Source organism: Rutilus rutilus (assembly GCF_951802725.1).
Source record: "Rutilus rutilus genome assembly, chromosome: 4".
NCBI classification, from domain to species: domain Eukaryota; kingdom Metazoa; phylum Chordata; class Actinopteri; order Cypriniformes; family Leuciscidae; genus Rutilus; species Rutilus rutilus.
In genome coordinates, this window is record NC_140212.1 from 22,009,097 (window position 1) to 22,036,457 (window position 27,361).

Here is a 27,361-nt window from a genome sequence, read left to right on the forward strand (position 1 = left end):
GATAAAAGCCTAAATTAAAGCTGTTCAGCGCATAAAGCGATCGTGTCTCCACAGAAAATTTGGACTAAACTGCTCGATTCAATGGAGGGACAAAAATCACACAGATTTTAGTAAAAATGAAAGTCCTGAAGTAACGAAAGGTTTACGTATTTGGAACAACATGGGTGTGAGTAAATGATGACCGAAATTTCAATTTTAGGTAACTATCCCTTTAAAGGCTGTAAATACTGTAAATACTGATAATTGCACAAAATATGGCTCACAATATCTGCCAAATGTAAGACATAAATCCAAACATGTCAGATGTCAGTGACACAATGCACACAGCATTACATTAACAATCATTGCCACTGTCACTGACATCTACAGTACTATTAGGCCTATATGAAATTCTAAACCAGCAAACATATTCTTCTTACAGTTTTTACCAACTGCTCATACTAACATAATTACCATAAGCAACATAATCTGTTAAATTTAACAGATGTATAAATTAGCAATTTTCAATGTATTAGTGGAATTTTTAAATTTGGACATTTTATGTACATTTGAAATTATAATTAAAGAAACAAGAACTTCAATATTATTGTTGTTGTTATTTTTATTATTATTAATGACTCAACCATCCTTTTGATTCAGCTCAATTCAAGTTAATGCAAAACCAAAATGGAATTACAGATAGTCCAGCAGAGAGCAGCAGAATCTCACATATAAACAATGAATGCAGCATGTTTCAGGTCTTCTACTACAGGTAAACGTTTGGTTCCCAGTCTGGTTTTCAACTTCACAGCTTGTTTTTTTAAGCTTTGTGGTTGTTATGTGAGATAAATCCTTTTACTGTAACAAGAATTCATTATATTTATCCGATTTGGAATTTGCAAACCAGGTCTTTAGAAGCTAAATATATAGATTGGTATCAAGGCGTTGTGGTGGGGTGCACTGTAACATGTGTTCATGCTATTTTTCACATATTTAACCATTATTCTACACTGCTCTGTCCCTCCTTGTAAATGGTCCGGGTTCTATGAAGATAACCACATAACTTTAGGTAATATCTGAGTGCAGTTACCTCATTTTTATTTAGTCCATATACTGTAACTTAGGTTTTACAGTGTGTAGTTTTGACAGCAATAACCGCAATTGAAGTAATAGAGCAATTTTTAATTGATAGCAATTCACATTTATTAAAATTAAAATGTAACCTTGAAACTTCAGAATAGGAAACTGAAGAAAGCACAAAGCCACTAGAATTTGTAATGAATCATTTAAGAATAAAGCTGTATTGTCAGCTAGTTGACTAATTATTATTTTAGTGTTGCCAATTGTTAGACCCTTTAAAATACTACTATTGATATATGAGCTAAGGAACTGTGTTGCAATTAAGAATAGATAAGGAGAAACTGGAAATCCTTGTCTAACTCCTCGATTTAAAAAGAATCTGGGTGAAGTACCATTACTTCGTTTGAGCTATTTCCATGCATAGCATTTTAACCATCCTGCAGGAGTCGCCAAAGCCAATTTTTTTGAAGAGCCTGAAATAAAAATGTGTGTTCCTATTTTTCAAAAGTTGTAGTAATCTAAAAATAAAATGAAGCCATTACCGTTAATTAAGTCTAAATAGTGTAACATATCTAGTACTAACTGTATAATTGTCACATATTTGCACTTCATTTCCCATCACCCTCCTTGGCTCTCACCTGCACGTCATTCATGATCACACACACCTGCACCTCATCATCACCCTCATCACTGCCTTTATAACTACAGACACCTCACCCCAGCTCATCGTCCGGTCTCGTTTTCACATTGTGGACTATATCCCTGTCTCCAGCGTCTCCATTCCCTCCTGTGTTCATCTGTCTCATCACCCACTGTTATATCCATCATTCTCTCCACTTGTTATTCAATAAACTCATCTTTCTTCTTACCCTTCCATCTTTCTCTCCTTGTCTGCATTACGTAACAATATTATTGGAAATGGTTCTTTTCTGTATTAACCCTGACTGTTTTGTCAATGATAGAGGTCAAAACTTATTTTAATCTTTTTGCTAGGACTAAAGCTATTATGTTATAATAATTTTTCAACAGTATGACTGAACCCCAATTTTCTACGAAAAGGGGATCTTTATTTAATTTTGGGATAAGAGTTATTAACCCTTGGCATAAAGTGGCTGGAAGTAATGTTTTCTCTATGCTTTCCTCATAATTAATGAATGATTAGTCGCGTTTCCACTGTTGGGCCAGTGCGAGCCAGGGCTTCAAACGGGCCATGCCGGGCTAAAAGCCTTGGGCCTGTAGCACTGAGCCCAAAACCATGCTGCGCCTCCACTGTTAAACACTAAAACACGCCCGTAACACGCCTCTCTGGAACAACGTCACACAAATCCATAATTTCACCAACAAATGGAAGTTTTATCAGAAAACTAATCGGAAAGAAATCACTGGAAACTAGTGCGATCACAAAACGAACATGATAAAAGTGACCTTTTGCTGGGATTTTTGTTGTTTACTTAAAGATTTAGAAGCATCGATGTTTTACCACAGGTTTACAATAAAAAGTGATTCATTGATCATAATGAATTAATTTGTGTCAAAATTGCACATTAGTCAAACAGAAATAAAGTGGTTTACCGTTATTTCACAAAAGAAAGAGGACACACGTCCTTAACATAGCCTTAACATGAAACTAGCAAAAAAACGCATCGCACTTGGCGCTGCATTGCGCTGGTGTAAGATAGGGCCCATAGTCTTATAGTCATCACAATATAAAGTGCTAGCAGATATTAAGCAGACAGTCTATTAATACTCTAATGACTATTAGTTGACATGTAGGTGCAACATACTTATAGTCAACAGAATGTCTAAACTGGACCACCAAATTAAAGTGTAACCAAAAGATTAATGATTTTGCATATGGTATTTTCGTCAGTTTTCTTTTTCTTTTTGACCAAATCCCTACTACATTTTGTAAGATATTTGCCAGTTTCATACATAGTAAATTCCCAGTTGATGCTGTAACTGTTCTCCTCTCTTGCTTTATTCCAATTTTTGTGAATTATCTAATTGATTTCATCTTTTACTTCACTATAAGTGAGAACTGAGTTGTTAAGTTTCCAGTAAGAAGAGAACACACTCACATTATCACAAGCTAGAAGGTGTGTGTGTGTGAATAAAGATGCTCTTATGGGCAGAAAATGGTGATGGAAAAATTATAAAAAGAACCAGATAAAGAACCAGATAAAAAGAACACTGATGCCTTGTTAAGCTTACAGACAGATCACACATATGATCATTCCAGAACATATAGTTAATCACTGGTCGGTTCTGCCAACCATTTTTCTTCATAAATTTGTCTCTGTCAACCACGACATGTGATGTGCATTGTAAGTCAGCCGGAGTCATAATATCTACACTTTGTAGTTTAACCCTGTCCTTTGACCTTTGACACATTAATGAAGCCCATTTTGTGTCTTTAATGCCCCATTCATAAGCCCATTGTGGAGTTTTGAACAAATAACATTGTTTATTTTCCACTACTTCACTACTACTTCGTGATTATGGAATATTCACAACCCTTATCTATAGCAGCTGGCTGCACATCCAGACACCACTCCTGGTACCAAATTGTGGTGGCTTATTCCCTTGCAAGGAAAGGTCAGCAATCATACAGTCATACAGAGTGGCAGCAGAGTGTGACAGTGAAGGGAGGGCATCCTTCCTCCTTTATAGTCTTGACTCCCAGAATGTTGTCTTTCTAGGCCAATGAAAATATTTTCAACTATACATGGAACATTTTTAGACTTGTTCATCATATTCTATCCTTGAGCGGAGGCCCCTCTGTCACGGACCTATAATGGTCACACATTTCTCATTTCCAGTCATGTATACAATGGTCATAAATATCATACATTCATAAGATCAATAACTGTTCTTTGTTCTATCAAAGTAGCAGAGAAGTATGTGACTCCACATGCAATCCTTGTGCAAATTATCTTATTATCTAATTACTGTCTTTCTAAGCAATTCCAATAATATAGAAAATCAAACATATAGAAAATGCAAATAAAATACATAACATATTACATTTCTTCCACAGTTCCCCTCTTTTTATCATTCATTGATAATAATAATACAGCAAATATAAGTCACTACATCACATTTATACTCTTCATCTCTGATTTTCATATAAATGATCACTCTCTTAAATTTGTGGAAAAAGATTTAAAAAGAAGAAAGCTTAGGATGTTTTTGTGGGGATAGTCCCTTTGTTATAAGCAAGCATGTAAAGATTTTTATCTGAAGCCGGGCTAAATTAATAAACACTGTTAATGCACTCCTGACACTAGGTCAGACCCTCAGTCACCTCAGTATAAACCAGAAATAGTATAGATGCTCAGAATAGGAAAAACATATCTAAACTCAATTAATACATTTCACTTTAACTTCTTCTGTGTCATCATCAACTTTCTGTGGTTTTGGATCTTCATAATTAGACATTTGAAGCATTTGGTATGAGACTGTACTTTTCACCAGTCTCTCCACTAAAACTGAAATACATTGAATTACACATAGTAGGCACAGCAACACCAAAACTCCTATCACTATCACTGGCAGTACTGTATGACATATCCATTAGCCCCACCCTCCCCAGAGGTTGGTGAACCATTCAAACCATGAGTTGTCACTTCTGGGTGGTTCTCTTACGGCCATTCTCATGTGCTCAATAATATTGGTTATGTTGTCACTATAGTCTGAAATGTAAAAACAACATGATGTTCCCAAAATTGTACATACCCCTCCTACATACTCCTTTCTCGGCAGTTAACATGTCTAACACCAATCAGCTTCTGAATCTCTCTTTTGTTTCATTTCATCATTAACCATTGTCAAAGCATTCTCAGTACTGTTTGCTATTGCTAACACAGTCCATGCCAACCCATTGATCTTATTCAGTGCTACAGTAGTTCCTCCTAAAAAGATGGACCACCCCACATTAGCTCCCCGAGGTCAATGGGTCAGAAAGTACATATCCTTTGTGCTACTTGGCAGGGTTCCTTGCAAAATGTTGTTGATGTCTCTTTTCTGTCTTACCATTGGCGGTTGTTCTCCTGGTAAATACACTGATGATGTGCCCACATTCATCAAAGCTGGATAGCAACAGCCTGACAATTTCTTCGGTAGAACATAATAAAAGCCCTGTCTCCACATACCCAAACTGCTGAAGTGTCACTTGGTCTGTCGAAAGGACACATAAAGGTCATGGTGTGGGTGCCGTTGTTCAGTGAACAGTTTATTGTAGCATTCTCCACATCAATTCTGATTCTGCATTCAGACCATCCTACTCTCCATCCTGGCTTTGTCATTTTTTATTTATTTTATTTATTTATTAGGGGCCATGTACAATTTCAAACATAAATGTCACCATTTGATGCATTGTACCAGAGTTAGCCAATTTACAACTGCAGTCCCCAGGCAGGGAAAAAAACAACAACATACAAAGAACACTCCCCCACCCCCTAAACACACATACACAAAACACATTTTGTCAGCACCACATCAGTGTCAGTGGGTACAGATTTAAGTGGTCTTCAGAAAAGATTTCAGTTGTGATTTAAAACTCTTAATGGAACTGCAGCTCTTTATGTCATCTGTTATTGCATTCCACTGTGTAGTGGCTTTAAATGAAAAAGCAGATTGTCTAAAGGTTGAACAGCAAAGAGGTATGTTGCAGACAAAAATAGAAGCTATTCTGGTATATTTTACAGAAATTGCAGGGCGATTGTAAACAAAAAACAGTAAACATACAGGGGCCAGGCCGTATAGAATCTTATACACTAGAGTCAAGTTTGAAAAGAGTCTAAAATTTTCAAAACTCAATAAATTGTGTTTCTCTAGGATCTTGCAATGGTGGTTCCGAAATGGCTTTTTATCAAGGATTTTTATAGCTTGCTTATATTTTGATTCTAGAGGTCTACTGGCAGATTCACTGGCCTGTCCCCAACAGGTGATACAGTATGAAATATGTGATAAAATTAAAGCATGCATAAATAATTTGGCTACATCCATAGGGAGGGATGATCTAACCTGTCTGAAGTTTGCCAAGTTATATTTTATAATTTTTGTCATTTTATTGATGTGTTTCTTGAAGTTAAGATTCAAATCTAAAATGATACCTATTAAATTCATTTAAAATCTAAAATGAAAGATATTTAAATTCAGTAACTAGGTCAATTGATTCATTTTTAATAAAAATGTCAGCAGTTTGAATCTGCCCCTTGGTTTTATAAAAGAACATACCTTTTGTCTTGCTGATATTCAAGGTAAGACAAGATTGTTCAAGCCACACAACAACATCTTGCATGGCATGAGTTAATTTCTTAGCTGCTAGCTGAGCATATTTTGCATGTGTGTACAGAACAGTGTCATCGGCATATAACTCCGTGACAGTGTTGTGGAAGATCATTAATAGGGATTGGGAGGAACAGCCCCCCTGATCTGAACCCGAGCGGTGTTCTGTTATTGGACTTCTGTACTAGTTACAGCTTGTCAATAATGAACACCATGTTCAAACATCTGGGTGTCCATCAGTGCACGTGGCACCAGGACACCCTAGGCCGGAGGTTGATGATCGACTTTGTGGTCATTTCATCCGACCTCCGGCCGTATGTCTTGGACACTCAGGTGAAGAGAGGGGCGGAGCTGTCAACTGATCACCATCTAGTGGTGAGTTGGCTCCAATGGCAGGGGAGGAAGCCGGACAGACTCGACAGACCAAAACGTACTGAGTGGACTATGTTCTCCACCTCCATTGTCGACGTGGCCGCTTGGAGCTGTGGTCGTAAGGTCTCCGGTGCCTGTTAAGGCGGCAATCCCCAAACCCGGTGGTGGACACCAGAAGTAAGGGATGCCGTCAAGCTGAAGAAGGAGATCTATCAGGCCTGGCTGGCTTGTGGGACTCCTGAGGCAGGTGACGGGTACTGGCAGGCCAAGTGGACGGCAGCCCGGGTGGTTGTGGAGGCAAAAAATCGGGCCTGGGAAGAGTTCGGTGAGGCCATGGAGAAGGACTATCGGTTGGCCTCGAAGAGATCTGGCAAACCGTAGAACCTTGGATTCAGTGCGGTTTTCATCCCGGTCATAGAACACTGGACCAGCTCTATACCCTCTCAAGGGTGCTGGAGGGTTCATGGGAGTTTGCCCAACCCATCCACATGTGCTTTGTGGATTTGGAGAAGGCATTCGACTGTGTCCCTCACGGCGTTCTGTGGAGGGTGCTCTAGGAGTATGGGGTCTGGGACCCTTTGCTAAGGGCTAAAGGGCTCCGGTACGACCGGAGCAGGAGCTTGGTTCGCATTGCCTGCAGTAAGTCAGACTTGTTCCCGGTGCATGTTGACAGGGCTGCCCTTTGTCACCGGTTCTGTTCATAATTTTTATGGACTGAATTTCTAGGCGCAGCCAGGGGCCGGAGGGTGTCAAGTTTGGGGACCACACGATTTCGTCTCTGGTTTTTGTGGATGATGTTGTCATGTTGGCCCAATCAGACCAGGACCTTCAGCATGCACTGGGACGGTTTGCAGCAGAGTGTGAAGCGGCTGGGATGAGAATCAGCACCTCCAAGTCAGTAAGGAAAAGGGTGGCTTGCCCACTTTAGGTTGGTGGAGAGTTCCTGCCTCAAGTGGAGGAGTTCAAGTATCTTGGGGTCTTGTTCATGAGAGAGGGAAGGATGGAATGGGAGATTGACAGACGGATCGGTGCAGCTTCTGCAGTAATGCGGTCGATGTACCGGTCTGTCGTGGTGAAGAAGAAGCTGAGCTGCAAGGCGAAGCTCTCGATTTGCCAGTCAATCTACGTTCCTACTCTCACCTATGGTCATGAGCTGTGGGTCATGACCGAAAGGACAAGATCCCGATACAGGCGGCCGAAATGAGCTTTCTCCGCAGGGTGGCTGGCCGCTCACTTAGAGATAGGGTGAGGAGCTCGGTCACCCGGAGCTCGGTCAATCCTGGACGCCTTCCCGGGGAGGTATTATGTCTCCCGGCTGGCCTGGGAATACCTCGGCATCCCCCCTGAAGAGCTGGAGGAAGTGTCTAGGGAGAGGGAAGTCTGGGCGTCCCTGCTTAGACTGCTGCCCCCGCGACCTGGCCCAGGATAAGCGGAAGAAGATGGATGGATGGATGCATACCTGGTTTTGCTGTCATAGCCTGCACAGTAGGGAATGTTCTTCTCATAAAGATTACACTCGAATCTGGCATTTGATCCTTCAACCAGAGTGACTATGTCCCCTGCTAAACTGTGTACTGGAATTACTATTGTCAGTGTTGTTGCCCTTTTGACAAGGTGATGACTCACATTTGCATAACTGTTGGTACTCACATTGTGGTTGTCAACCTTTTCAGTCTCCTTGATGACCTCCGTTGAGTAGATGATTATCAAACAGATCCCCACGATAACACAGTGAATATGCACATGGTATCCCTTATACCACACATCCCTGGAATTCTGAATGGGTGCCAGGGTCTCTGCACCGCCATTTCAGTCGGCCTGAGGAATAGCACAGTGATAGGCCCAAAAAAGTGTTGTCCAGCTGTACTTAAAGTTATTTTTTCTCCTGTTGATAAATGGGCCCTGTTTCACCTCCGTTCATGCTTGCGCTTGTCGTCTTGGGGGAGAGCAGTCGAGGTCTGGATCCATTTTCAGCTCTTGCAGCTCAGCCACAGGATACAGATAAGGTGGTGGTGATGAAAGGGACAGAACAGGAAAAGGGTTAATAAGTGTTGGTGCAGTAGATTTTTTCTCATTTTCATTTATTTCCCCTACTCCCCTACACGCCAGTTCCCTCTGCATCGATTTTCTTTCTCTGCGCTCTGCCTCATCTAACCAGCACATTATTGTTGGCTTACAATTCACACACACGTTTAGCACAACAGCCTTTTTGTTTTTCACTCCCCTCTACAATTGAGTCTCTCTCTGCTGTCAGCCTAGTGACACTTAAAATTCCCTCTTCAGGGAAGTGGTATTTGATTAATCCTTTTCTCATCTGACAAAACACCAGTGTATCATATTGATAATTTTTACTCTTTTTACTCCGGGACTTCCCCATGATGGCCAGTTCATCTCTGTGGTCGTTTTCGGCGCACCTATATAACTCTAGACTTCTCTAGAGAGATCCAATTTTCTCCTAAATTGGGCAGGAGAGCTTTCTCTCAGTTTTGGTCATCTGGACCCTTGGGGTCGCTTCCCCACTACGTTTCATAGTCCTAGACTACCGTGGATTAACTGAACCCACTCAGCTAGTTTTTCCAGTACCAGTCACCACAGAGTTTCATCAACCATCATGAGTCACTCCCTTTCAGGTACCTTTTTAAATTTAAATTTTGTCTCTTACCAGTCTGAGCTTATGCCACTTCAGTTCTTTTTGTGATTCCAGTGGTGTCCCTCCTGGGACCTGGCGGTCGGCCCCTCGTCTCTCAAGTTTACGAGGTAGGGCTGGAACTGCTCAATCCAGGATGATCAGTCACCGACTGCTCTCGGGTCCATGAGGCACATCCAAGTAATCCTGCCAACTACACCAAACTGAGGTGGCAATCACTGAATAAGAGACAAACATGTACCAATTGTCTTTAAAGATTATTTATTCCCTTGCAAGGAAAGGTCAGCAATCATACAGTCATACAAAGTGGCTGTAGAGTGTGACAGTGAAGGGAGGGCATCCTACCTCCTTTATAGTCTTGACTCCCAGATTGTTATCTTTCTAGGCCAATGAAAATATTTTCAGCCATACGTGGAACATTTTTAGGCTTGTTCATCATATTCTATCCTTGAGCGGAGAGGACACACAAATCTCTGTTACAAACATATAATGGTCACACATTTCTCATTTCCAGCCATGTATACAATGGTCATATACATCATACATTCATAAGATCAATAACTGTTCTTTGTTTTATCAGAGTAGCAGAGAAGCATGTGACTCAACATGCAATCCTCGTGCAAATTATCTTACTATCTAATTACTGCCTTTCTAAGCAAGTAAATTAATATAGAAAATTAAACATATAGAAAATGCAAACATAATACATAACTTGTATTAATACATAACTAATATTACATTTCTTCCACACAACTCCCTCCAACTACCGATTAAGAAGAATTTTTGCATAAATACTTCCAAGTATAAACTAATATTGTCAGGGAGTTTTGGAGGCCATAGTCTATCCTACTATCTAAAGCCACATTAACATTTCCATCAAAAATAAGCATGGAATTGGGATAATTGGTCAATAATTTTAACCAATGTTCCTCTAAATGACTAATAAAGGCTTCATTTTCTTTCTGCTGATTATAACCATAAACAAACAAGAATACATGTCAAATTTGAAATTTTAAGAAAAAGGCAGACATAACTTCCCCCCTAATCACTTTGAGAATCACCTTGCCTTCAAATAGATTTTTTAAAAATGCAAACACCGGCTGAATGTGTCATACCATGAGACATCCATAAGTCCGGTCCCCATTGCGATGAGTGACATTCTAGCAGGAAACAAAAATCAGATTTAAATTGTTTGAGATATATATATATATATATATATATATATATATATATATATATATATAAAAAGCGTATCATTTAGTGAGATTTCTAAGCCCTAAAGAAACAATAGATAAAGACATGAATCCCTTGCTACTTAACAATAAAATATTTAAATAACCCATTACACTGAACTAGTGTGATATTACCAGCACATGTTCAGAGATCGTCCTGTGCCCTCATGCCCTTGTTTCTACTGGCTGTGTTTATAAGGCCTTCCTTTGTGAGAACACGTTACAGTTTGTACCCTGGTGGTCTGGCAATGATTTTCCAGCAGCTGATAAGAGCTATCTCCATATCACATAGTACATTTACACCAAAACACACACAAAGCCATTTTTGCTTATCTATAAGATAAATATGACTTCTTTCCTTTCCACAATTACATGTGGCTACATGCTTTAGCGTCAAATCAAACACAGCTCACAGTCTACACTGGCCTCAGAAAGTTTTTGGACATACAAATCACACAAAATATCGGCGGTAGCTGCAAACACATGCTGAAAACTGACACATTTTTACTTGTTTAAAGGCACAGTATGTAAGTTTCACCACTAGAGGTCACATATTCAAAACAATAACAAAAGTGTATGAGTGTAGAATCATGGGAGGTGTCGTCTTCACTTCCACATCTAACAGGCAGAAACCATGTTCATAATGGATGAACTATTAAAGTTTAATGAACAGTACTGTCGGGCAGGGCCTAGAGCCTGGGACATTTTACCTTGCTGTTTTAATTGTGCTCATATGCTGCAGTCTGCTGCTGATGCTCATTTCATTTAGTTGCTTATGTTTATTTTATGATTAAAGTTACGTTTAATGTCCACCTCCTTCTTCCATGAACTTGAAATTTGTTACAGTTACGTTTGGTCACTTAAATTCACATACAGGTCACTTTATATGACGAATTAAAATTGTGGAGTAACGCAGCATGTAAACAATCATTACTAGTTGCACAGAATGCACACTGCAGTGTTTCGCTAAGCTAGATGGATATTAGAATATCATATTAATAAAAGCTGGATGATTTGTCTTGCGAAATGGCTTGTAATTCATTTTTAAAATATTCTATGGTGGAGAAAATGCTGTATTACTTTTACTACAAATAAAGCTTTTTCTGATTATGCTGTGTTAGCCACTTGACAAAATAGTGTTGTCTCTGCATGTTGAGCTAACCATGTTGAGCTATATAACAATGATTATATCAGAATGACCAGGGGTGCGTTTCCCGTACAGCAACGTAACTCGATGCTTCACTACCATAGTACAATGCATCGTTTAAGAAACCAACTAGCTAGTCACGACTGTTTCCCGAAACCATATTGTCGCAAAGTGGTCGTTCAACCACGTTGGTTTATGACGTCACGCACGTGGTGGAGTAATGACTTCTTTTAATGAAACTGTTTGAGATCCAATTAATGCTAGATGTTTTGATATAAATTACAGACATGGCATCTGAGGACTATTTCTCATTTTTCTCAGTTATTTCGCTTTATTTCCAGATTCAATCATAGGCTCGTTCTTACTTAGTAGAGCACGTTCGCACATGCGCAGTCTTCAAAAATGGTGCTTTAAATCTCTTGACAAACTCAAAGACGTAAATGACATTTCTATGTATTCTAAATAAAAGACACAGGGTTTACTGAATGTCATCTTGCTTATTTTGCTCAAGATAAGGATTTATTAAGTCCACATGTCATGCAAACTAGAAACTATGCTTCTAACCACAGCTCGAGAGCTGTCGTTCCAACCACACAACTTTGCGATGCTGTTTGCGAATGTTCGTTGGAACGATGGTTTCGGGAAACACAGACTCGTTGAACTATGCTGATAACGACGGAACTTGCGACCATAGTTGGCTAACGATGCTTTCGGGAAACGCACCCCAGACTGGTTCGAGCTGATAGAAAGGCAACAGTAACTCAAATAAGCACTTGTTACAACCAAGGTCTGCGGAAGAGCATCTCTGAACGCACAACCCATCGAACCTTTAAGCGGATGGGCTACAGCAGCAAAAGACCACACCGGGTATACCACTCATGTTGTCACAGTTCGGGATGGGCCGAACCAGACTACACCCACCCCTAGACCAAGAACACTTTGAGGAGCGTGCCAGAGACGAGGCCAGAGACAGAGGATAAAAGTAACAATTTTATTGAGAGTAAAATAATTGATAATCCTAATCTAAAAGTCTTCTCTCCCTCGTCCAGGGAGGATCCCAGGCGGGGCAAGCAGACACACCCTTCCCCACAGGCGGCGATTCCCAGTAAAGGGTACTGGACAGGTAAGTATTGGACAGGTGAGTTCCTCACAGGTGGGTAAATGATCCAAGTTTCCTTTCCTCTTGCACGTGAGGGGAACAGTTCCCAGCAGTCGATAATGGGCAGGTAAGTATCTTACGGTAAGTAGGTTGTCAACGTTCCTTCTCCCAAGCTGGTATCAGGTGCACGGTGGGAGGTAATGGACAGGTGAGTTCTCCGATGAGCGGATGGTCAAAGCTTCCTCTCCTCTTTCGCGTAGGGGACAGTTCACGGCAGTCGATGATGGGCAGGTAAGTATCTTACGGTAGGTAGATTGACCAAGCTCCTTCTTCCACGCTGGTATCAGGTTCACAATGGGAGGAGGTGAAACAGGTGAGTTCTCCGATGAGCGGATGGTCAAAGCTTCCTCTCCTCTTTCACGTGGGGAACAGCTCACAGCAGTCGATAATGTGCAGGTAGGTATCTTACGGTAAGTAGGTTGACCGAGCTCCTTCTCCCAAGCTGGTATCAGGTTCCCAATGGGAGGTGGTGAACAGGTGAGTTCTCCGATGAGCGGATGGCCAAAGCTTCCTCTCCTCTTTCACGTGGGGGACAGCTCACAGCAGTCGATAATGTGCAGGTAGGTATCTTACGGTAAGTAGGTTGACCGAACTCCTTCTACACCAAGGGCAATTACAACGGTAAGAAGTGGACAGGTAGAACTGCAGCAGGTCCTCCGTAAACACCGTACGAGACTTCCCCTAGGGCAGAAGGGGGCAAGCTCAGGAGCGGTGTACAACTCCCACAGGTATCTTGGGCGGGTGAGTACTTCGCACCCTACAGATGGACTTCAGGGCTGTAGCGGACCCGCGGTCACAGGTAGAACGGCTCACGTGTGTCGTAGGAAAGACGGGGACTTCACACCGTACCGGTGGCTTCAGGGCTGTAGCGAACTCACGGTCACAGACTGAGCTGGGCTTTCTCTAGGGCAGACAAAATCATAACTTCACACAGCAGTTTAGTGTTTCTCACATGTGTCGTAGGGAAGACAAGAACTTCACGCCGTACAGGTGGGCTTCAAGGCTGTAGCGGACTCACAGTCACAGACTGAACTGGGCTTTCTCTAGGACGGACAGAATCATAATTTCACACAGCAGTATAGTGTTTCTCACATATGTCGTGGAGAAGACAGGAACTTCACACCATACAGGTGGGCTTCAAGGCTGTAGCGAACTCAGTCACAGACTGAGCTGGGCTTTCTCTAGAACAGACAGAATCATAACTTCACACAGCAATATAATGTTCTCACAGGTGTCGTGGGGAAGACAGGAACTTCACACGTACAGATGGGCTTCGAGGCTGTAGCGAACTCAGTCACAGACTGAGCTGGGTTTTCTCTAGAACAGACAGAATCATAACTTCACACAGCAATATAATGTTCTCACAGGTGTCGTGGGGAAGACAGGAACTTCACACCATGCAGGTGGGCTTCAAGGCTGTAGCGAACTCAGTCACAGACTGAGCTGGGTTTTCTCTAGGGCAGACAGAATCATAACTTCACACAGCAATATAATGTTCTCACATGTGTCGTGGGGAAAACAGAGACTTCACACCAACTGTCTTTTCAAACCCTTTCCCCAGTTGGGCATACTCGATCTCTCCAGGCTCTGATGATGTACAATATACCAGTCTGACTCTTGGGCGAGTGCACGGCAGTTAAAAGCAGTCTTCCACACACCCACAGCAATTACACTCCAATAGGAACGTCAATTCAAACACCACAAGTCCACTCGTTAAAGTGTAATTAAGACCGGCACTCACCCTGGGTCTCGATCTAAAGAGCGAAGGATCGGCGGTGTGAGAAAGGAAGTTCTAAACACTTCTTCATAGGCATGAACTGGATTCGCTTCACCATCCGAACGGAAGGAGGAGATAAGAACGGCAGAGAATCAGTTTAATTCACTCAGTGTTATTCATACAGCGCACTCCAAGCACTTCAACCCACATCTATCTCAGTATCAAGCGTGCAATAGCAGATTCAATAATCAATTACTTATCTTCACTCTCCCATCCAGACGATGTGCTTTCCTCTTTCCCTCTCTCTTTCCGCCTTCAATTCCTCATACACACGATATTCCTTTTTCCTCGCAACAAGCCCTCAACGACACACTTCAGAGAACACTTCCCAACAGGAACAAGTCACATCCAAGCGGGGGAAGAACGACCCTCACTTTCTCTTCCTCTTTCTCTTCCTCTGACTTTTTATACTCTCATGAGCTAGTGTGGCCCCATTCAAACGCTCAGCGCAAATTACCCACACCTGCTGTCAATCCGCCACTCGGTTACCATAGCGACAGGCACTCACCCAGGCTTTGGGACGGTGTTTCGCTTCCCAAATCTCAGCGGGGACATTTCTCTAGCAGGGATAGTCCCGGGCTTATTTGTCACCCTGTGACAATGTCATATACTGTAAGAACAGGAAACTGAAGCTACAATTCACACTGGCTCTCTAAAACTGATACTAATAGAAGATTGGAAAAAAGTTGCCTGGTCTTATGAGTCTCGATTTCTGCCGCTACATTCAAATGGTAGGATCAGCATATGGACATATAAACAACATAAAAGCCTGGATCCACCCTGCTTTGTATCAATGGTTCAGGTTGCTGCTGGTGGTGTAATGGTGTGAGGGATATTTTCTTGGCACTCTTTACCCTTAGTACCAATTGAACATCGTTTAAACGCCACAGCCCTGAGTATTGTTGCTGACAGAGTATCGTGGCTGTTTGACTTTCAGTGGCAAAATACGCTCTTGTGGACTCAAGGCCAGCGCCCCTTAGGTCTGCACTTCCTGACGTCACCAAGTGTGAACTCGAAGGAGGTCCACAAGGCTGGAGTGTGCCATTTGGGATCCAGCCTTTGACTTTTACCTCCCTATGTTCAACCTTACAAAAAAGAAGTTTGTTCAAATGTGCTATTAGTACACTTCTTTTAAACTAAAAAAAAGTATACTTTCAGTCTACTTTTATGCACTTCTCAGAAATATACTTTATGTACTTTTTAGAAATATACTTAAAATTACACTTAAGTTTACTTGACTTATACTGACAGAAAACTCTACATAGCCTATATTTGGCCTATACTTTTACTTTTTTTTTTTTAATCAAGATATACATAAAAGTATAATGTGTGTTATTCTAAGTATACTTGGCTTGTAATTGTGTTTGCTCTTTTGATTTGGTAGCCTATTCAATACTTTTTTCACATAGTTTTACACACTGTCTTATTTGATTTATAAAGAAAATAGAAATGTTCCTAATTCTGAGTATGTGAAATTTTTGTGTAGTCCGCTGTGTACATAGGAATTAACTTTAAACTTTAACTTAAAAAAAAAAAAAAAAAAAAAAGTATTTTACTTTAAACTTAATGTACAGTTACATTTCAAGTATAAAAATTAATACCTTCATGTAAAGTTCACTTAGAGTAAACAAGTATACTTGTTATAACAGTATAAAGAAGGCTCTAAAGATGCTTCAACTAAAAAAAAGTAGTTTACTGAGAGTACTTCAAGTGTACTTTTATAAAAATGTGCAACAAGTATTTTAGTAAATTATTTAACGTTCATAAAGTATTATGAGTATCATAAGTACTTACTACATAAAGTATACTTAAAACTATAAAAGTTAGAAAAGTTAGAACTTTACGTAAAAGCAAAAGTTTGTTCACACTTGGATCACTTTTCATCTGATAGATCTTGTGCACTTCTATTTGTGAAACAAAATGCAAGCTAGAAGATTTGGTTTCTAGCTTGGTGGTGTTTCTGTGATTGTGATCTTGGTGGAAGGCTATTATTGTGCTATTTGTGTATTTGAACTTCCTCCCTCCCGCTGCCTACCACTGAACCATTACAGTCAGGGTACCAGCATCTCTGTTAATTACCAGCTCCTATTCACACGGATGCTGTGAAAGGGCTTTGTTGACACTCTCATTCCACCTTGACAGAGAGCGTTCTTCCAGCCTTCATGGTTCATTGGTTTTCCTCTTTGCTGGTTTTCTGCCTCCCACTGATTCCCGGTCAGTTGCGGTGGTTAAGAGTTTGCTGGTACATTAGCAAGAAAAGAACATGCATGCCACTCCCAGTAGTTTAGCTAAAGCGTGAAGAATAAGTAGAGGTGAAGAGGGTATTTTTGTGGCTTGATGTGGTTTATACTTCCTCTGTTTCCTTTTCAAAGTAAAGAATACATTCCAGAACATATTATCCAGATGGGGCAGGCTTGTCCACAGAGGGATTGGGTGTTAAATCTTTGCGTACTTATAGGGGGAAGAGATGGTGAATATGATTTATAATAATATCACATGCTTAAATGAAAGCAATATCAATCCTTAACCTTATTTAGAAAAAAAAAAAAGCTTTGTAGCATAATTTTCCTGTTATCATTGTAAAACTGCTTTGAAACAATCTGTTTTGTAAAAAGCGCTATATAAATAAAGGTGACTTGACAATGAGAAGGACTCATTCTTTTAGAGAATAGTGAAATTAACTTAAACTAATTTACTCACCCTCAGATTGCTCTGAACCTGTATGAATTTCTTTCTTCAGCTGAAAACAAAGAAAGATATTTTACAGAATGTTTGTAACTAAACTGTTGTGGGGCACCATTGACTTCCATAGTATTATTATACTTTTTTTTATATTAGTATTTTTCCATACTATGTAAGTCGATGGTGCCCCACAACTGTTTGGTTACTTACATTCTTCAAAATATCTTCTTTTGTGTTCAGCAGTTTAAATATATGTATACAGGTTCAGAACAACTTGAGAGTGAATAAATAATGACAGAATTTGCATCTTTGTTGATAAACTATCCCTTTAGATTTAAATTGGCCATGCATTATAAAAACAATACAGCATACCCATACAGTATGTGCACAGTATTAGAATTGTATCAATTTCTTCTAGAAGATATTAGAATAAAAGCTAGAAATAAACAACCACCTGCCAAAGCATCTCATAGCATTAGGAGTGCTTCTTAATACTGGGGCACATGCCCACATTAAAATAAGTTTTATTTATTTATTATATTGTTATGGATATAAATTGTATTTGCCTGCAGTCCAGAGTCGTTCACATGCTGCATGCGGAATAAAGAGCTGTCTGATAAAGTATCCCGTTACTATTTCGATGTGAATAAAAAACCCTGAAAATTATTCAGCATGTAATGTATTTCAATGTTTGAATCAAACTAAGGGCACATTTAGACAACAATGATGTACTAAAAACAGAAAAGATTTTCCTTTGTGTTTTTCTCAAAGAGAAGATAATGTCAAAAAATTCCCTGTTCAGACAGATCCTTGAAAATGACTAAAAGCGCTGTATTATGCATGCCAGGCCAGTAGCAGGCCACTTGAAACATTTTTGTAGTTTACACTGAGACGATAACGGTATCTTTTTGCTTGCCCTTTTGGGGGCATTTTACACAACACAGTTTTCAAAAACAGAATACTTTTTATGCATTTTGGTTTCAAAGTGCAAGTTTTTGAAAACGATAACGTTATCGTCTCCTTGTAAACTACAACACACGATTTTGTGAAGTTTTCCGCTTTTAGTTGAAAATGGTGTCATGTAAACAGCCCCTCCATCGTGAAAATTTCTTTTTGCCAACCCCTTTGACCAAGTAGATCAAAAGATCAAAATTCCAAAATCTGACATCGCTAGTTTCAATTCTAAACACAACATTGTCAAGGATAATGACTTTCAGGTAATCTCCTTTGATTTATCATTAAAATTTTATATTATTATTACACAAAAAAAATCTTGACATCATCTTTGCATCTCCCAAGATTTTCAGTTCCTCATTACAGACTGATTCAATGTAAATCCCACTACCATATTTGTTAGAATGACTGCATCACCCGAAGGCCTGAATCACAACATTAGCTGAAGATGTTATTAGGATGTTGTGGCTATTTCTATCTAACTTCTCTTTTGTAGCACTGGGTCTTGCTTATATGTGCACCGCAACAACTCAAGTTGCAATGGAAATTGATTTAATATTCAATTGCTGTAGATACACTATAGTGAACAATACGGTACTTCAGCTCCATTGACTAATTTACAAGACCATTAGATTAGGTTTCAGACTGTTCTAAACTGTGGTTTCAAAAAGTATTTGTCAAAAAGTATATCGCTAGCAGTGTAGATAGACAATAGACAAAGATATAGTTTCATCAGATGTGAAATTACAATTATTCCATAAGGTTCCTTAATTTTTATTAACATTTTGGGAACACTTACAATAAGATCCATTTGTTAACATTAGTTAATGCATTAACTAGCATGAATTAACAATGAACAGTATGTTTTCACTGCATTGATTAACCTTTTTTTTTTTTTGCATATTAACAGATGCAACTTTTGATCTTAAAAATGTATTTAAATGTAAATTAGGATTAATAAATATGATTAATAAATATAAAAGTATTGTTCCTTCGTTTGTTCACGTTAACTAATGTAGTTACCTAAGTTTAACGAATGAACCCTTATTGTAAAGTGTTACCAACATTTTTATATATTATGTTTGTAGTTGTAGCCTATCTGTCTATTGTGTTTAATGAAAATATGACACGGTCGTCACGTTTTGTGCTAGAACAAAGTATGGAAAGGAGAAAACAGAAGGAAAAATAATTGTATGATGAAATTAACACATTAAATATTTTTAACATTCTTTTTTATTTTATATTTTTTAACTATATTAACATTTTTTTTAAAACATTGCATATTTTAAACCAGTGTTTAACTTTTTTAATTAAACTCTTCAAATACCCTTTTTACCATTGACATTTTATAACATTTTAGTTACCTTCAGTTACATTTTAGTTTAGTAATAACATTTTTTAGTTTATGAGCAAAGGAATCTCAAAAAGTTAAGATGCAGACTTAAAAATGAGATTAGAGGCATAGTTTTATGAATGTCTTTTTTCATTTAAGGGCTCATTCAACCTTTTTTATTGGTTTGTTCCTTGATTAATTGTTGTTTAGTCAAAACAACATTCACATACATTTTAAGCATACCTGTACATGCTCCTGAAAGGAAACCATGAAACCATTTTCAGAATCATAACCAGTATGCAAACAAACACCTCTAAGACATTGGTTAAAGAGTGTATCATCTGGAAAGCATTACATTTGTTCAAGCTTCATCACATCAGTGTTTTAAAAGTAACGAAACAATAAAGAATTGAATGGCAAGCATACAGTGTCCCAGATCAATGCTGCCACTCACACTAGTCCTTGAGTTCCTCTGCCCTTCTCTGAACACAGTCCTGACATTCCCTAAGGTAGACTGAGCTCCAGAAGCTCCTGCAGGTGTTTAATGTAGCTTATGGCCGCCCGCAGTGTCTCTACCTTGCTGAGTCTCTTATCCTCAAATTCCTGTGGTAAATGTTCACGGAGTCTGGCATATCCCTCATTGACACAGCGGACTCTCTGCCGCTCTCTCTCATTACGTCTGTGGATGAATGCAGGTTCCAAGGAGAGGTCATGCACACTGAAGTTCCCATGGTAGGACAGGTAGGAAAAACATCCGATGTACCGTTGACCGTTGACTTGCTCTTGGTCATTCTGGGGATTTTTCAGTGCATCTTTGAAGGGGAAATACTGGTGGTTCAAAGACGATCCAAACATCAAGGGATGAGCATATGACACTCGGTCCATGACGCCATGATCAGATCCCATTTCTCTGAAAAAAAGAAAAAAAAAACAAAGCATGAAAACATCACATTTCCTCCAGTTTATGAAAATATTTGAAATAAACTGAGTCACCTTTGCACTGATGTGATCTGTCTTTTCGCTTGACATAAAACATGGATGTCAATGCTGAAGATTATTCTTGGGTTCAGTCAGCATATGATCATCTTCATCTTCTTTCTGCGAGTAAAAACTTCTTCCTTCCTTTCTCTTATGAGGGCTGGTAAATGAAGTGATGTAACTTAAGGAGGACGTCTTATGTTCCTACGAGCCAATCGTCTAATGTAGAGGGTTTTGAAAGAATAGGGGCAGACTGTGCATTGTGCAGTTGGAACAGAGGGACAGTTGAAACACGTTAAATAATTTGCAAGTGCATCACACCTGACCCATGATTTTTGTTCCAAACTTGCATAGTTGTGTCCTCTTCAATTGGGAAAATTTTTAAGGACGTACGGTTCTCTAATCTGTAGATTTTTGGGTGTAAGTTTTTCACTTACCACCTTTACCACTTCCTTTAACATTGAATAGCTTTTTGTCCTTTTATGATCGTTAAACTTTGATATTTGTGATCTTTAGTCAGTCCTCTAAAAATTGCACATATTTCATAACCAGTGTTGGGGTGTGACGCATTACAAGTAACGAGAGTTACGTAATCACATTATTTTTTGCAAGAAACTAGTAAAGTATAACCCAATACTTTTTCAAATAAGTTACTTTGTTTTACCAAAAACTGTATTGACCGACATGTCCCCATGTTGAGAGAAATCGGGAGAAATTCGTTCACTGTTCCTTGCTGGTGGAATGATCTTCCCAACCCCATCCTGGAAGCCAAATATGTCCTTTTTTCAAAAAAAACAGTGAGAACTTAACTGCATCCTGCTAAAAAATCTTCTATGCTTTCACTATTCCTTTGTCTATGCTCTCATTATTCCTTAATCCCTCCCTGTTCTAGCTTATACTATCTTGACCGATGACTGAAATTTTGTATTACTAGCAATTACGTGTTTATTGCTTTCTTGGTGCGCCCACCAAACGAAACAAAGAGCTGCTCAGAACGCCTGAAGGCGGCGGAGCGCGTGATGTAAACTCTCAGCGCCTTGACGGGGCATAGGAGGTTATCACTGTCCTCGCTATCGGATGCTGGCAGAGCCGATAGGGAGATGATCTGCGCTCTAAAGGGAGTGCCAATCGCTTTGGGGACGTAACCATGTCTCGGTTTGAGGATGACTTTAGAGTCATTTGGTCCGAACTCGAGACATGCGGGGCTAACAGATAGCGCGTGTAGATCCCCCACACGTTTTACTGATGACAGAGCTATCAGGAAAACGGTTTTGAACGAGAGGTATTTTAGGTCCACGGATTCTAACGGTTTGAAGGGAAAAGCTTTCAGGGCCTCTAGGATCAAAGAAAGATCCCAAATAGGAACCGAAGGGGGCCGCGGGGGATTCATCCTCCTGGCTCCTCTAAGGAAGCGGATGATGAGCTCGTTCCTTCCTATCGCACGGCTGCACGTCGACTCCGCGAACGCTGCAATAGCCGCAACGTACACTTTGAGCGTGGAAGGGGACCTGCCCTTGTCCAACAGCTCTTGAAGGAAGGAAAGCACCCACGAAACCCCACACGTGCGTGGGTCCAGGCTCTTTATAGCGCATCAATTGGAGAACACTGACCATTTAGACGCGTAGAGTCTTCTTGTAGAAGGAGCTCTAGACTGCGTGATCGTGTTCACGATCCCTTCTGGCAAAACAACGGGTATCCGTTGATTATCCACGCATGCAGAGACCAGCGCTCTGGATGGGGATGCCAAATCGATCCACCGGCTTGAGAGAGAAGATCTTTCCTCACCGGGATCGGCCATGGGGCTACGTGCGACGTCGCGGGGCTATGAGGAGCACTGAGTGGCGCGTTTCCCTGATCTTCTTGATTACCTGTGGTAACAGCAAGATCGGAGGGAAAGCGTACAGCGGGCAGCTGGGCCAGGTTTGGGCCAGCGCGTCCTCGCTCTTCGAGAGGAATCTCGGGCAATGAGCGTTGTCTTTTGACGCAAAAAGGTCGACTTCCGTTTTGCCGAAAAGGAGCCATAGTGACTGGACTGTCTGAGGGTGCAGGGACCATTCTCCCGGGGGAATATTGTCCCTGGACAGTCTGTCTGGGCCGACATTCTTGTGGCCCGGTACGTGCGCGGCTCTCAGCGAGCGAAGGGCCCACACAAGAAGGCGTTCTGTCAGTTTGCAGAGAATCCTGGATCTGACACCGCCCTGGTGGTTCACGTAGGACACCACGGACATGTTGTCCGAGCGGACTAGAACATGATGGCCGGGGCGTATGTGTGGGAGGAAACGCTTCAGCGCGTTCTCGACCGCTATCATCTCCAGACAGTTTATATGAAGGCATTTCTCCTGGTCTGACCACAGGCCAAAGACCGGTCTGCCCTCGAAAAGAGCGCCCCAGCCTAAGTTGGAGGCGTCTATCGAGATAACCTTCCGGTGCGAGACAGCTCCCATTGTCACTCCCCGCTGGTACCAGTCGGCCGCTAACCAGGGTCTCAGTGCTGAAACGCAGCTCTGAGTCACTCTGATTCGAATGCCGCCGGACGCCCAGGCTCGGTGAGGCACTCGAGCGTTCAACCAGCGTTGCAGCGGGCGCATACACAGTAGACCCAGCTGAAGCACTGCTGCAGCTGATGCCATACAACCCAGCATCCTCTGAAATGTTTTTAGAGGTGCGATGCTGCCTTTCTGGAAAGACGCGGCCAGGCGTTGAACACGGCGCGCGTGCTGTGTCGACAGCCGGGCCGTCATTGCCACAGAGTCCAGTTCTATACACAGAAAAGAGGCTGACTGACTGGGCAGTAATGAGCTCTTGGTCCAGTTGACCGTGAGACCCAGGCTTTCCAGGTGGCTGAGAAGCACTGTTCTGTGAGAAATAAGTTCTTTCTCTGACTGTGCTAGAATCAGCCAATCGTCCAAATAGTTCAAAATCTGCATGCCCTGACTTCTCAGGGGAGCGAGAGCCGTGTCCATGCACTTTGTGAATGTACGGGGTGTTAAAGACAGGCCGAACGGCAGGACGGTGTATTGATATACCCAACCGTCGAAGGCGAATCTGTCTGGTTGTGAGCATTTTGAACGGTCTTCTCATAAAAGCTTTGTTCAAATATCTCAGATCTAGTATCAGTCTGAGAGCTCCGTCCTTCTTCGGCTCGCAGACAGCGATGGCTGGCCGTTTTACACATGATGTCCCGGTGGCTTTGGACGGGGAGCATATTGTGCGAGGAACGGGGCGTGAGAGTGGCGCCGGGGGTAAAGTGTTTGTCAGTAAGTGTGAGCGCTCGTGAGATTTCTTTTTGAGATTTCTCTGGGTCGCCGTAATAACGGCGGTTGTATGCAGGCGAGCGGGTTGTATCACCGGCTCGTTGGCTGCGTAATACACATCTGCAGTAGCCATGACTACGGGGACTGGCAGAGCGGAAAGCTGGTGGGGGAGAGCGGGGCGTTGAGGAAAACAGCCCGCTCGGACTCCCTTATGTCGGCGAGCGTCAACCAGAGGTGCCTCTCTGTGACGGTCAGCGAGGACATGCACCTTCCAAGAGCCTGGGCAACGGATTTAGTAGCGCGAAGGGAGAGATCTGTCGCACTGTGCAATCGGTGATGGAGGCAGGATCCGGGCCTTTCTCATCCAGGTCACGGAGGAGATCGGCTTGGAGGATCTGTAGGACTGCCATGGAGTGCAAGGCTGAGGCAGCCTGTCCGGCGGCGGCGAAAGCGCGAGGGAAGGGTTCCGGCGAGCTTTTAGGTGCCACATCGGTCTCTGGTGGCCTCTGGGAGCGGCGCTTCTTCCTGCGCGGTCCAGCAGAGACAGGCGGAGTGACAGCTTCATCGTTGAAAGCTTCAAGTCGAGCCCGCAGGATCGAGATTGAAAGCTTGCCGCACTCAGGGCAGCCGCCCAAAGAGAGTGCGATGGCTGCGTGCTCGCGGCCCAGACAGAGAGCGCAGATCAGATGGCGGTCTCCGGTGCTGAGCGGGGCTCGGCACGAGCCACAGGAAGAGCGAGGCATTTTTACAAAAACACCTCGCGCTCTTTTAGATAGAAAGTGTGTGTCGCTGCGGCGAACACACACAGCAGAAAAGGATACTCGTCGCCGGATAGCGCGGCAGGCACGGATGGCTGAAGGCGGCGAAGACGGCCGGATTCCTCAGACGCTTTCCTAGGCTTGCTGGTCGCTTGATTCAACAGCGGGTTGAACTTCTCAAGATCCAGCGATGCGAAGAGCTTCGCTGAAGAGATGAAAATCAGAGTTCAGCCTGTTGAGCCCTTCCTTATATGCGCTAAGCCACACCCATTCTGGCGGGCTATGACGCGTGGAGGGTGCAAAGCGTCACACAGGGCTCACCGGTAGGCTGCTGCAGTTGCCGCAGGACAGCCAATGAGCACGCTTATACAGCCTGCTATAGTCTGCTGGCTGCCGCACTGCGTTGACAATATATACAAAATTAAGAATAATTTTTGGCTTCAGATCTCGAGAAAAGATGACTTTACCCGTAGCGTAAGCAACTTACGCAATACGAGAGAACCTCTCGTAAGAGAACCAATAAGTGCATTTTTTTTTCATACGGGTACATCGCAATTAAAAAATTATAGAGTTTTCCAGATAGCAACATAGTGTCGGCCCACATCTGGTACACATGGATTACACACGGCCCAGTTGTGGGCCGGATCTGGGCCGACACTAGTTTGCAACGGAAAACCATATAAGAATGGTTTTCCGTTGCAAACTAATCTGGTTGTGCTATTTTACCTAATGCAACTTCCATTCTCAAACCTTTGACCTTTTATCAAAAATATTACATTCTTAAACCAAACGGCATGATTTCACTGAATCCACTCTTCATTGTAGGCTTTAAAGATCAACATGGAGAAAATCATCCTAATATTCCCTCTGATATTGCTGGTGCTGCATATACAAGGAGAAGAGTTCTCCAGAAATCCAGATTGTTTGCCTGCCGAAGCTCCACAGCCGGAAGTCGTGGAGTTTGACAACACAATCTATGCCACTTGTGAAGTAACTCCCAGCCCCAATTTGCCACGTAACCAGCCAAAGATCATTGGGCAAATCCTCTTCAAGCAGCTCTTCCCCAATGGAGATTTAGAAATGAAAATCAACCTCCGTGGTTTGCCTGCCATCGATCATCAAGAGCGTGCCATGCACATCCATCAGTATGGAGACCTCAGTCAAGGCAGCATCACTGTTGGTCCTCATTATAATCCAAACGGCGTTGACCACCCTCATCATCCTGGAGACCTGGGCAACTTTGCTTCCGAGCAAGGAGTTATAAGGCAGTTCCTGACGCTTCCAGACACCAAGCTCTTTGGGCCTTATTCCATTCTGGGACGTGCGGTGGTGGTTCATGAGAAGGAGGATGATCTGGGAATGGGTTCAGATGAGGAGAGTAAACTCAGTGGGAATGCTGGACAGATAATTGCTTTCGGTGTGATTGGTATTACTACTCCAAGTCTGTGGCAGAAGACTGAAGCGCTCCCCAAGAAAAGATGTGGAGGAAGGAACTGAGAGTCAAAGATGAGGGAGTCGGATATGGTGGAAGGGCAGATTCAAATGGGATAATCATGATTTTCCTTGTGTATTATTTGTATGTGTCCTACATTAAAGTATATTTCATAACCTGAACATTCCCATGTTTTTTCTTTTCAGAGGATTTTTGGCTATAGCTTCCAATAGTAAATGCACTCTTAAAAAAATAAATGTAGGGTGAATGCAGGTAAAGTGGGTCGTTTAGTTTGATTTACTGTGCTCAATGGGTTAACGCTTTAAGAGCATGACAATGGCCTTTAATTAAAGATACACTATTTCTTTAAATGTTAAAATGGTTTTGGTTGATGCAATATGACACTGGAGGGTGTGGCTACATCTCGAGGGAGGACACCCTTATTGTTGAAGGTAGACATAACCTCTGACATAAGATTTTATTTTCTTAAATAAGGTTTCTCGCTAAATGTCAACAAATGGGTATATTATTCTGACAGTTTGTTACTACAGTTAACAGGGAATCAAAATGCAAATTTTTTTTATTTTAAAATGTGTTGGTTTTCTTGTAAGGTGTTTAAAGCTACAATGTGTACGATTTTTGTAATAAAATAATCAAAAATCACTTGCACAAGTGTGATATATTTCCTGCAGTTGTGTACTTCCAGTATCCCAAAAGTTCCAGAAGATTTTTAATTTCAGAGAAATTCCAATTTTAAATAATGGCTCGCTCGTCCATGTTCACTTGTCGCCTGTCAATGACGTAATTTCCGCGTTATCCCTGGTTTCCGCTCGTACTGCCATAGTAACCATGGCGACAACTGTTACGTCTAGCGGCACGCTCATGGAGTTGTTTCGTTCAAACATTATGGACCATGGCAAGCAGACTTTGGGACAAAAGGAGAACTAAAACGAGGATCAATATCGGCGTGGTGTTTTCGAGATGCCGAGAGCTCCAAGTCCGTGACAAACTTCGACTTGACAGAGACGTCTTGCATGTACTTTATTAGACAGGTGAGCAAATGTACATAAAACTAATCAATGTTATATAGCTCAACATGATGAAATGTTAGAATATGATCAGTATGTTATTCTAATGTTCATCTAGCTTACTGCTAGTCTCATACAGACAAACAAACAAACACATAGAATAACATTATAACTTTCAAGACACTCAAATGCAGTTTAGTGTGATAGTGTAGACCAAGTGAAACAGCGCTGCGTTACCTCACAAGTTTAATTCGCCAAAT

The 27,361-nt window shown here is 41.6% G+C and overlaps 1 protein-coding gene and 1 long non-coding RNA gene across 3 annotated transcripts; one reads left to right on the forward strand and one right to left on the reverse strand.

Moving 5' to 3' along the window:
• The first annotated feature begins 695 nt into the window (after positions 1-695).
• On the forward strand, positions 696-26,184 carry LOC311289970 (extracellular superoxide dismutase [Cu-Zn]-like). Of its 2 annotated transcripts, none has more exons than XM_084408243.1 (2): positions 696-751; positions 25,467-26,184. In XM_084408243.1, the coding sequence occupies exons 1-2, from the start codon at positions 722-724 to the stop codon at positions 26,136-26,138; spliced, it is 702 nt and encodes a 233-aa protein (XP_084264369.1). In that variant the 5' UTR covers positions 696-721; the 3' UTR covers positions 26,139-26,184. The 2 variants fall into 2 exon arrangements, with proteins under 2 accessions (XP_084264369.1, XP_084264370.1); XM_084408244.1 differs by lacking the exon at positions 696-751 and adding an exon at positions 25,333-25,352.
• On the reverse strand, positions 5,363-9,619 carry LOC311289460. Its single transcript, XR_014627124.1, has 2 exons — positions 8,632-9,619; positions 5,363-8,538 (listed from the first exon to the last, which is right to left on the reverse strand). It is a non-coding gene; the product is annotated as an uncharacterized lncRNA (long non-coding RNA).
• Positions 26,185-27,361: the final 1,177 nt, after the last annotated feature.

Coding starts and splice junctions, on each gene's coding strand:
- LOC311289970 (XM_084408243.1), top strand. CDS start 722: ATGCAGCATGTTTCAGGTCTTCTACTACAG. Junction 752..25,466: donor TTTCAGGTCTTCTACTACAG/GTAAACGTTTGG, acceptor TCTTCATTGTAG/GCTTTAAAGATCAACATGGA.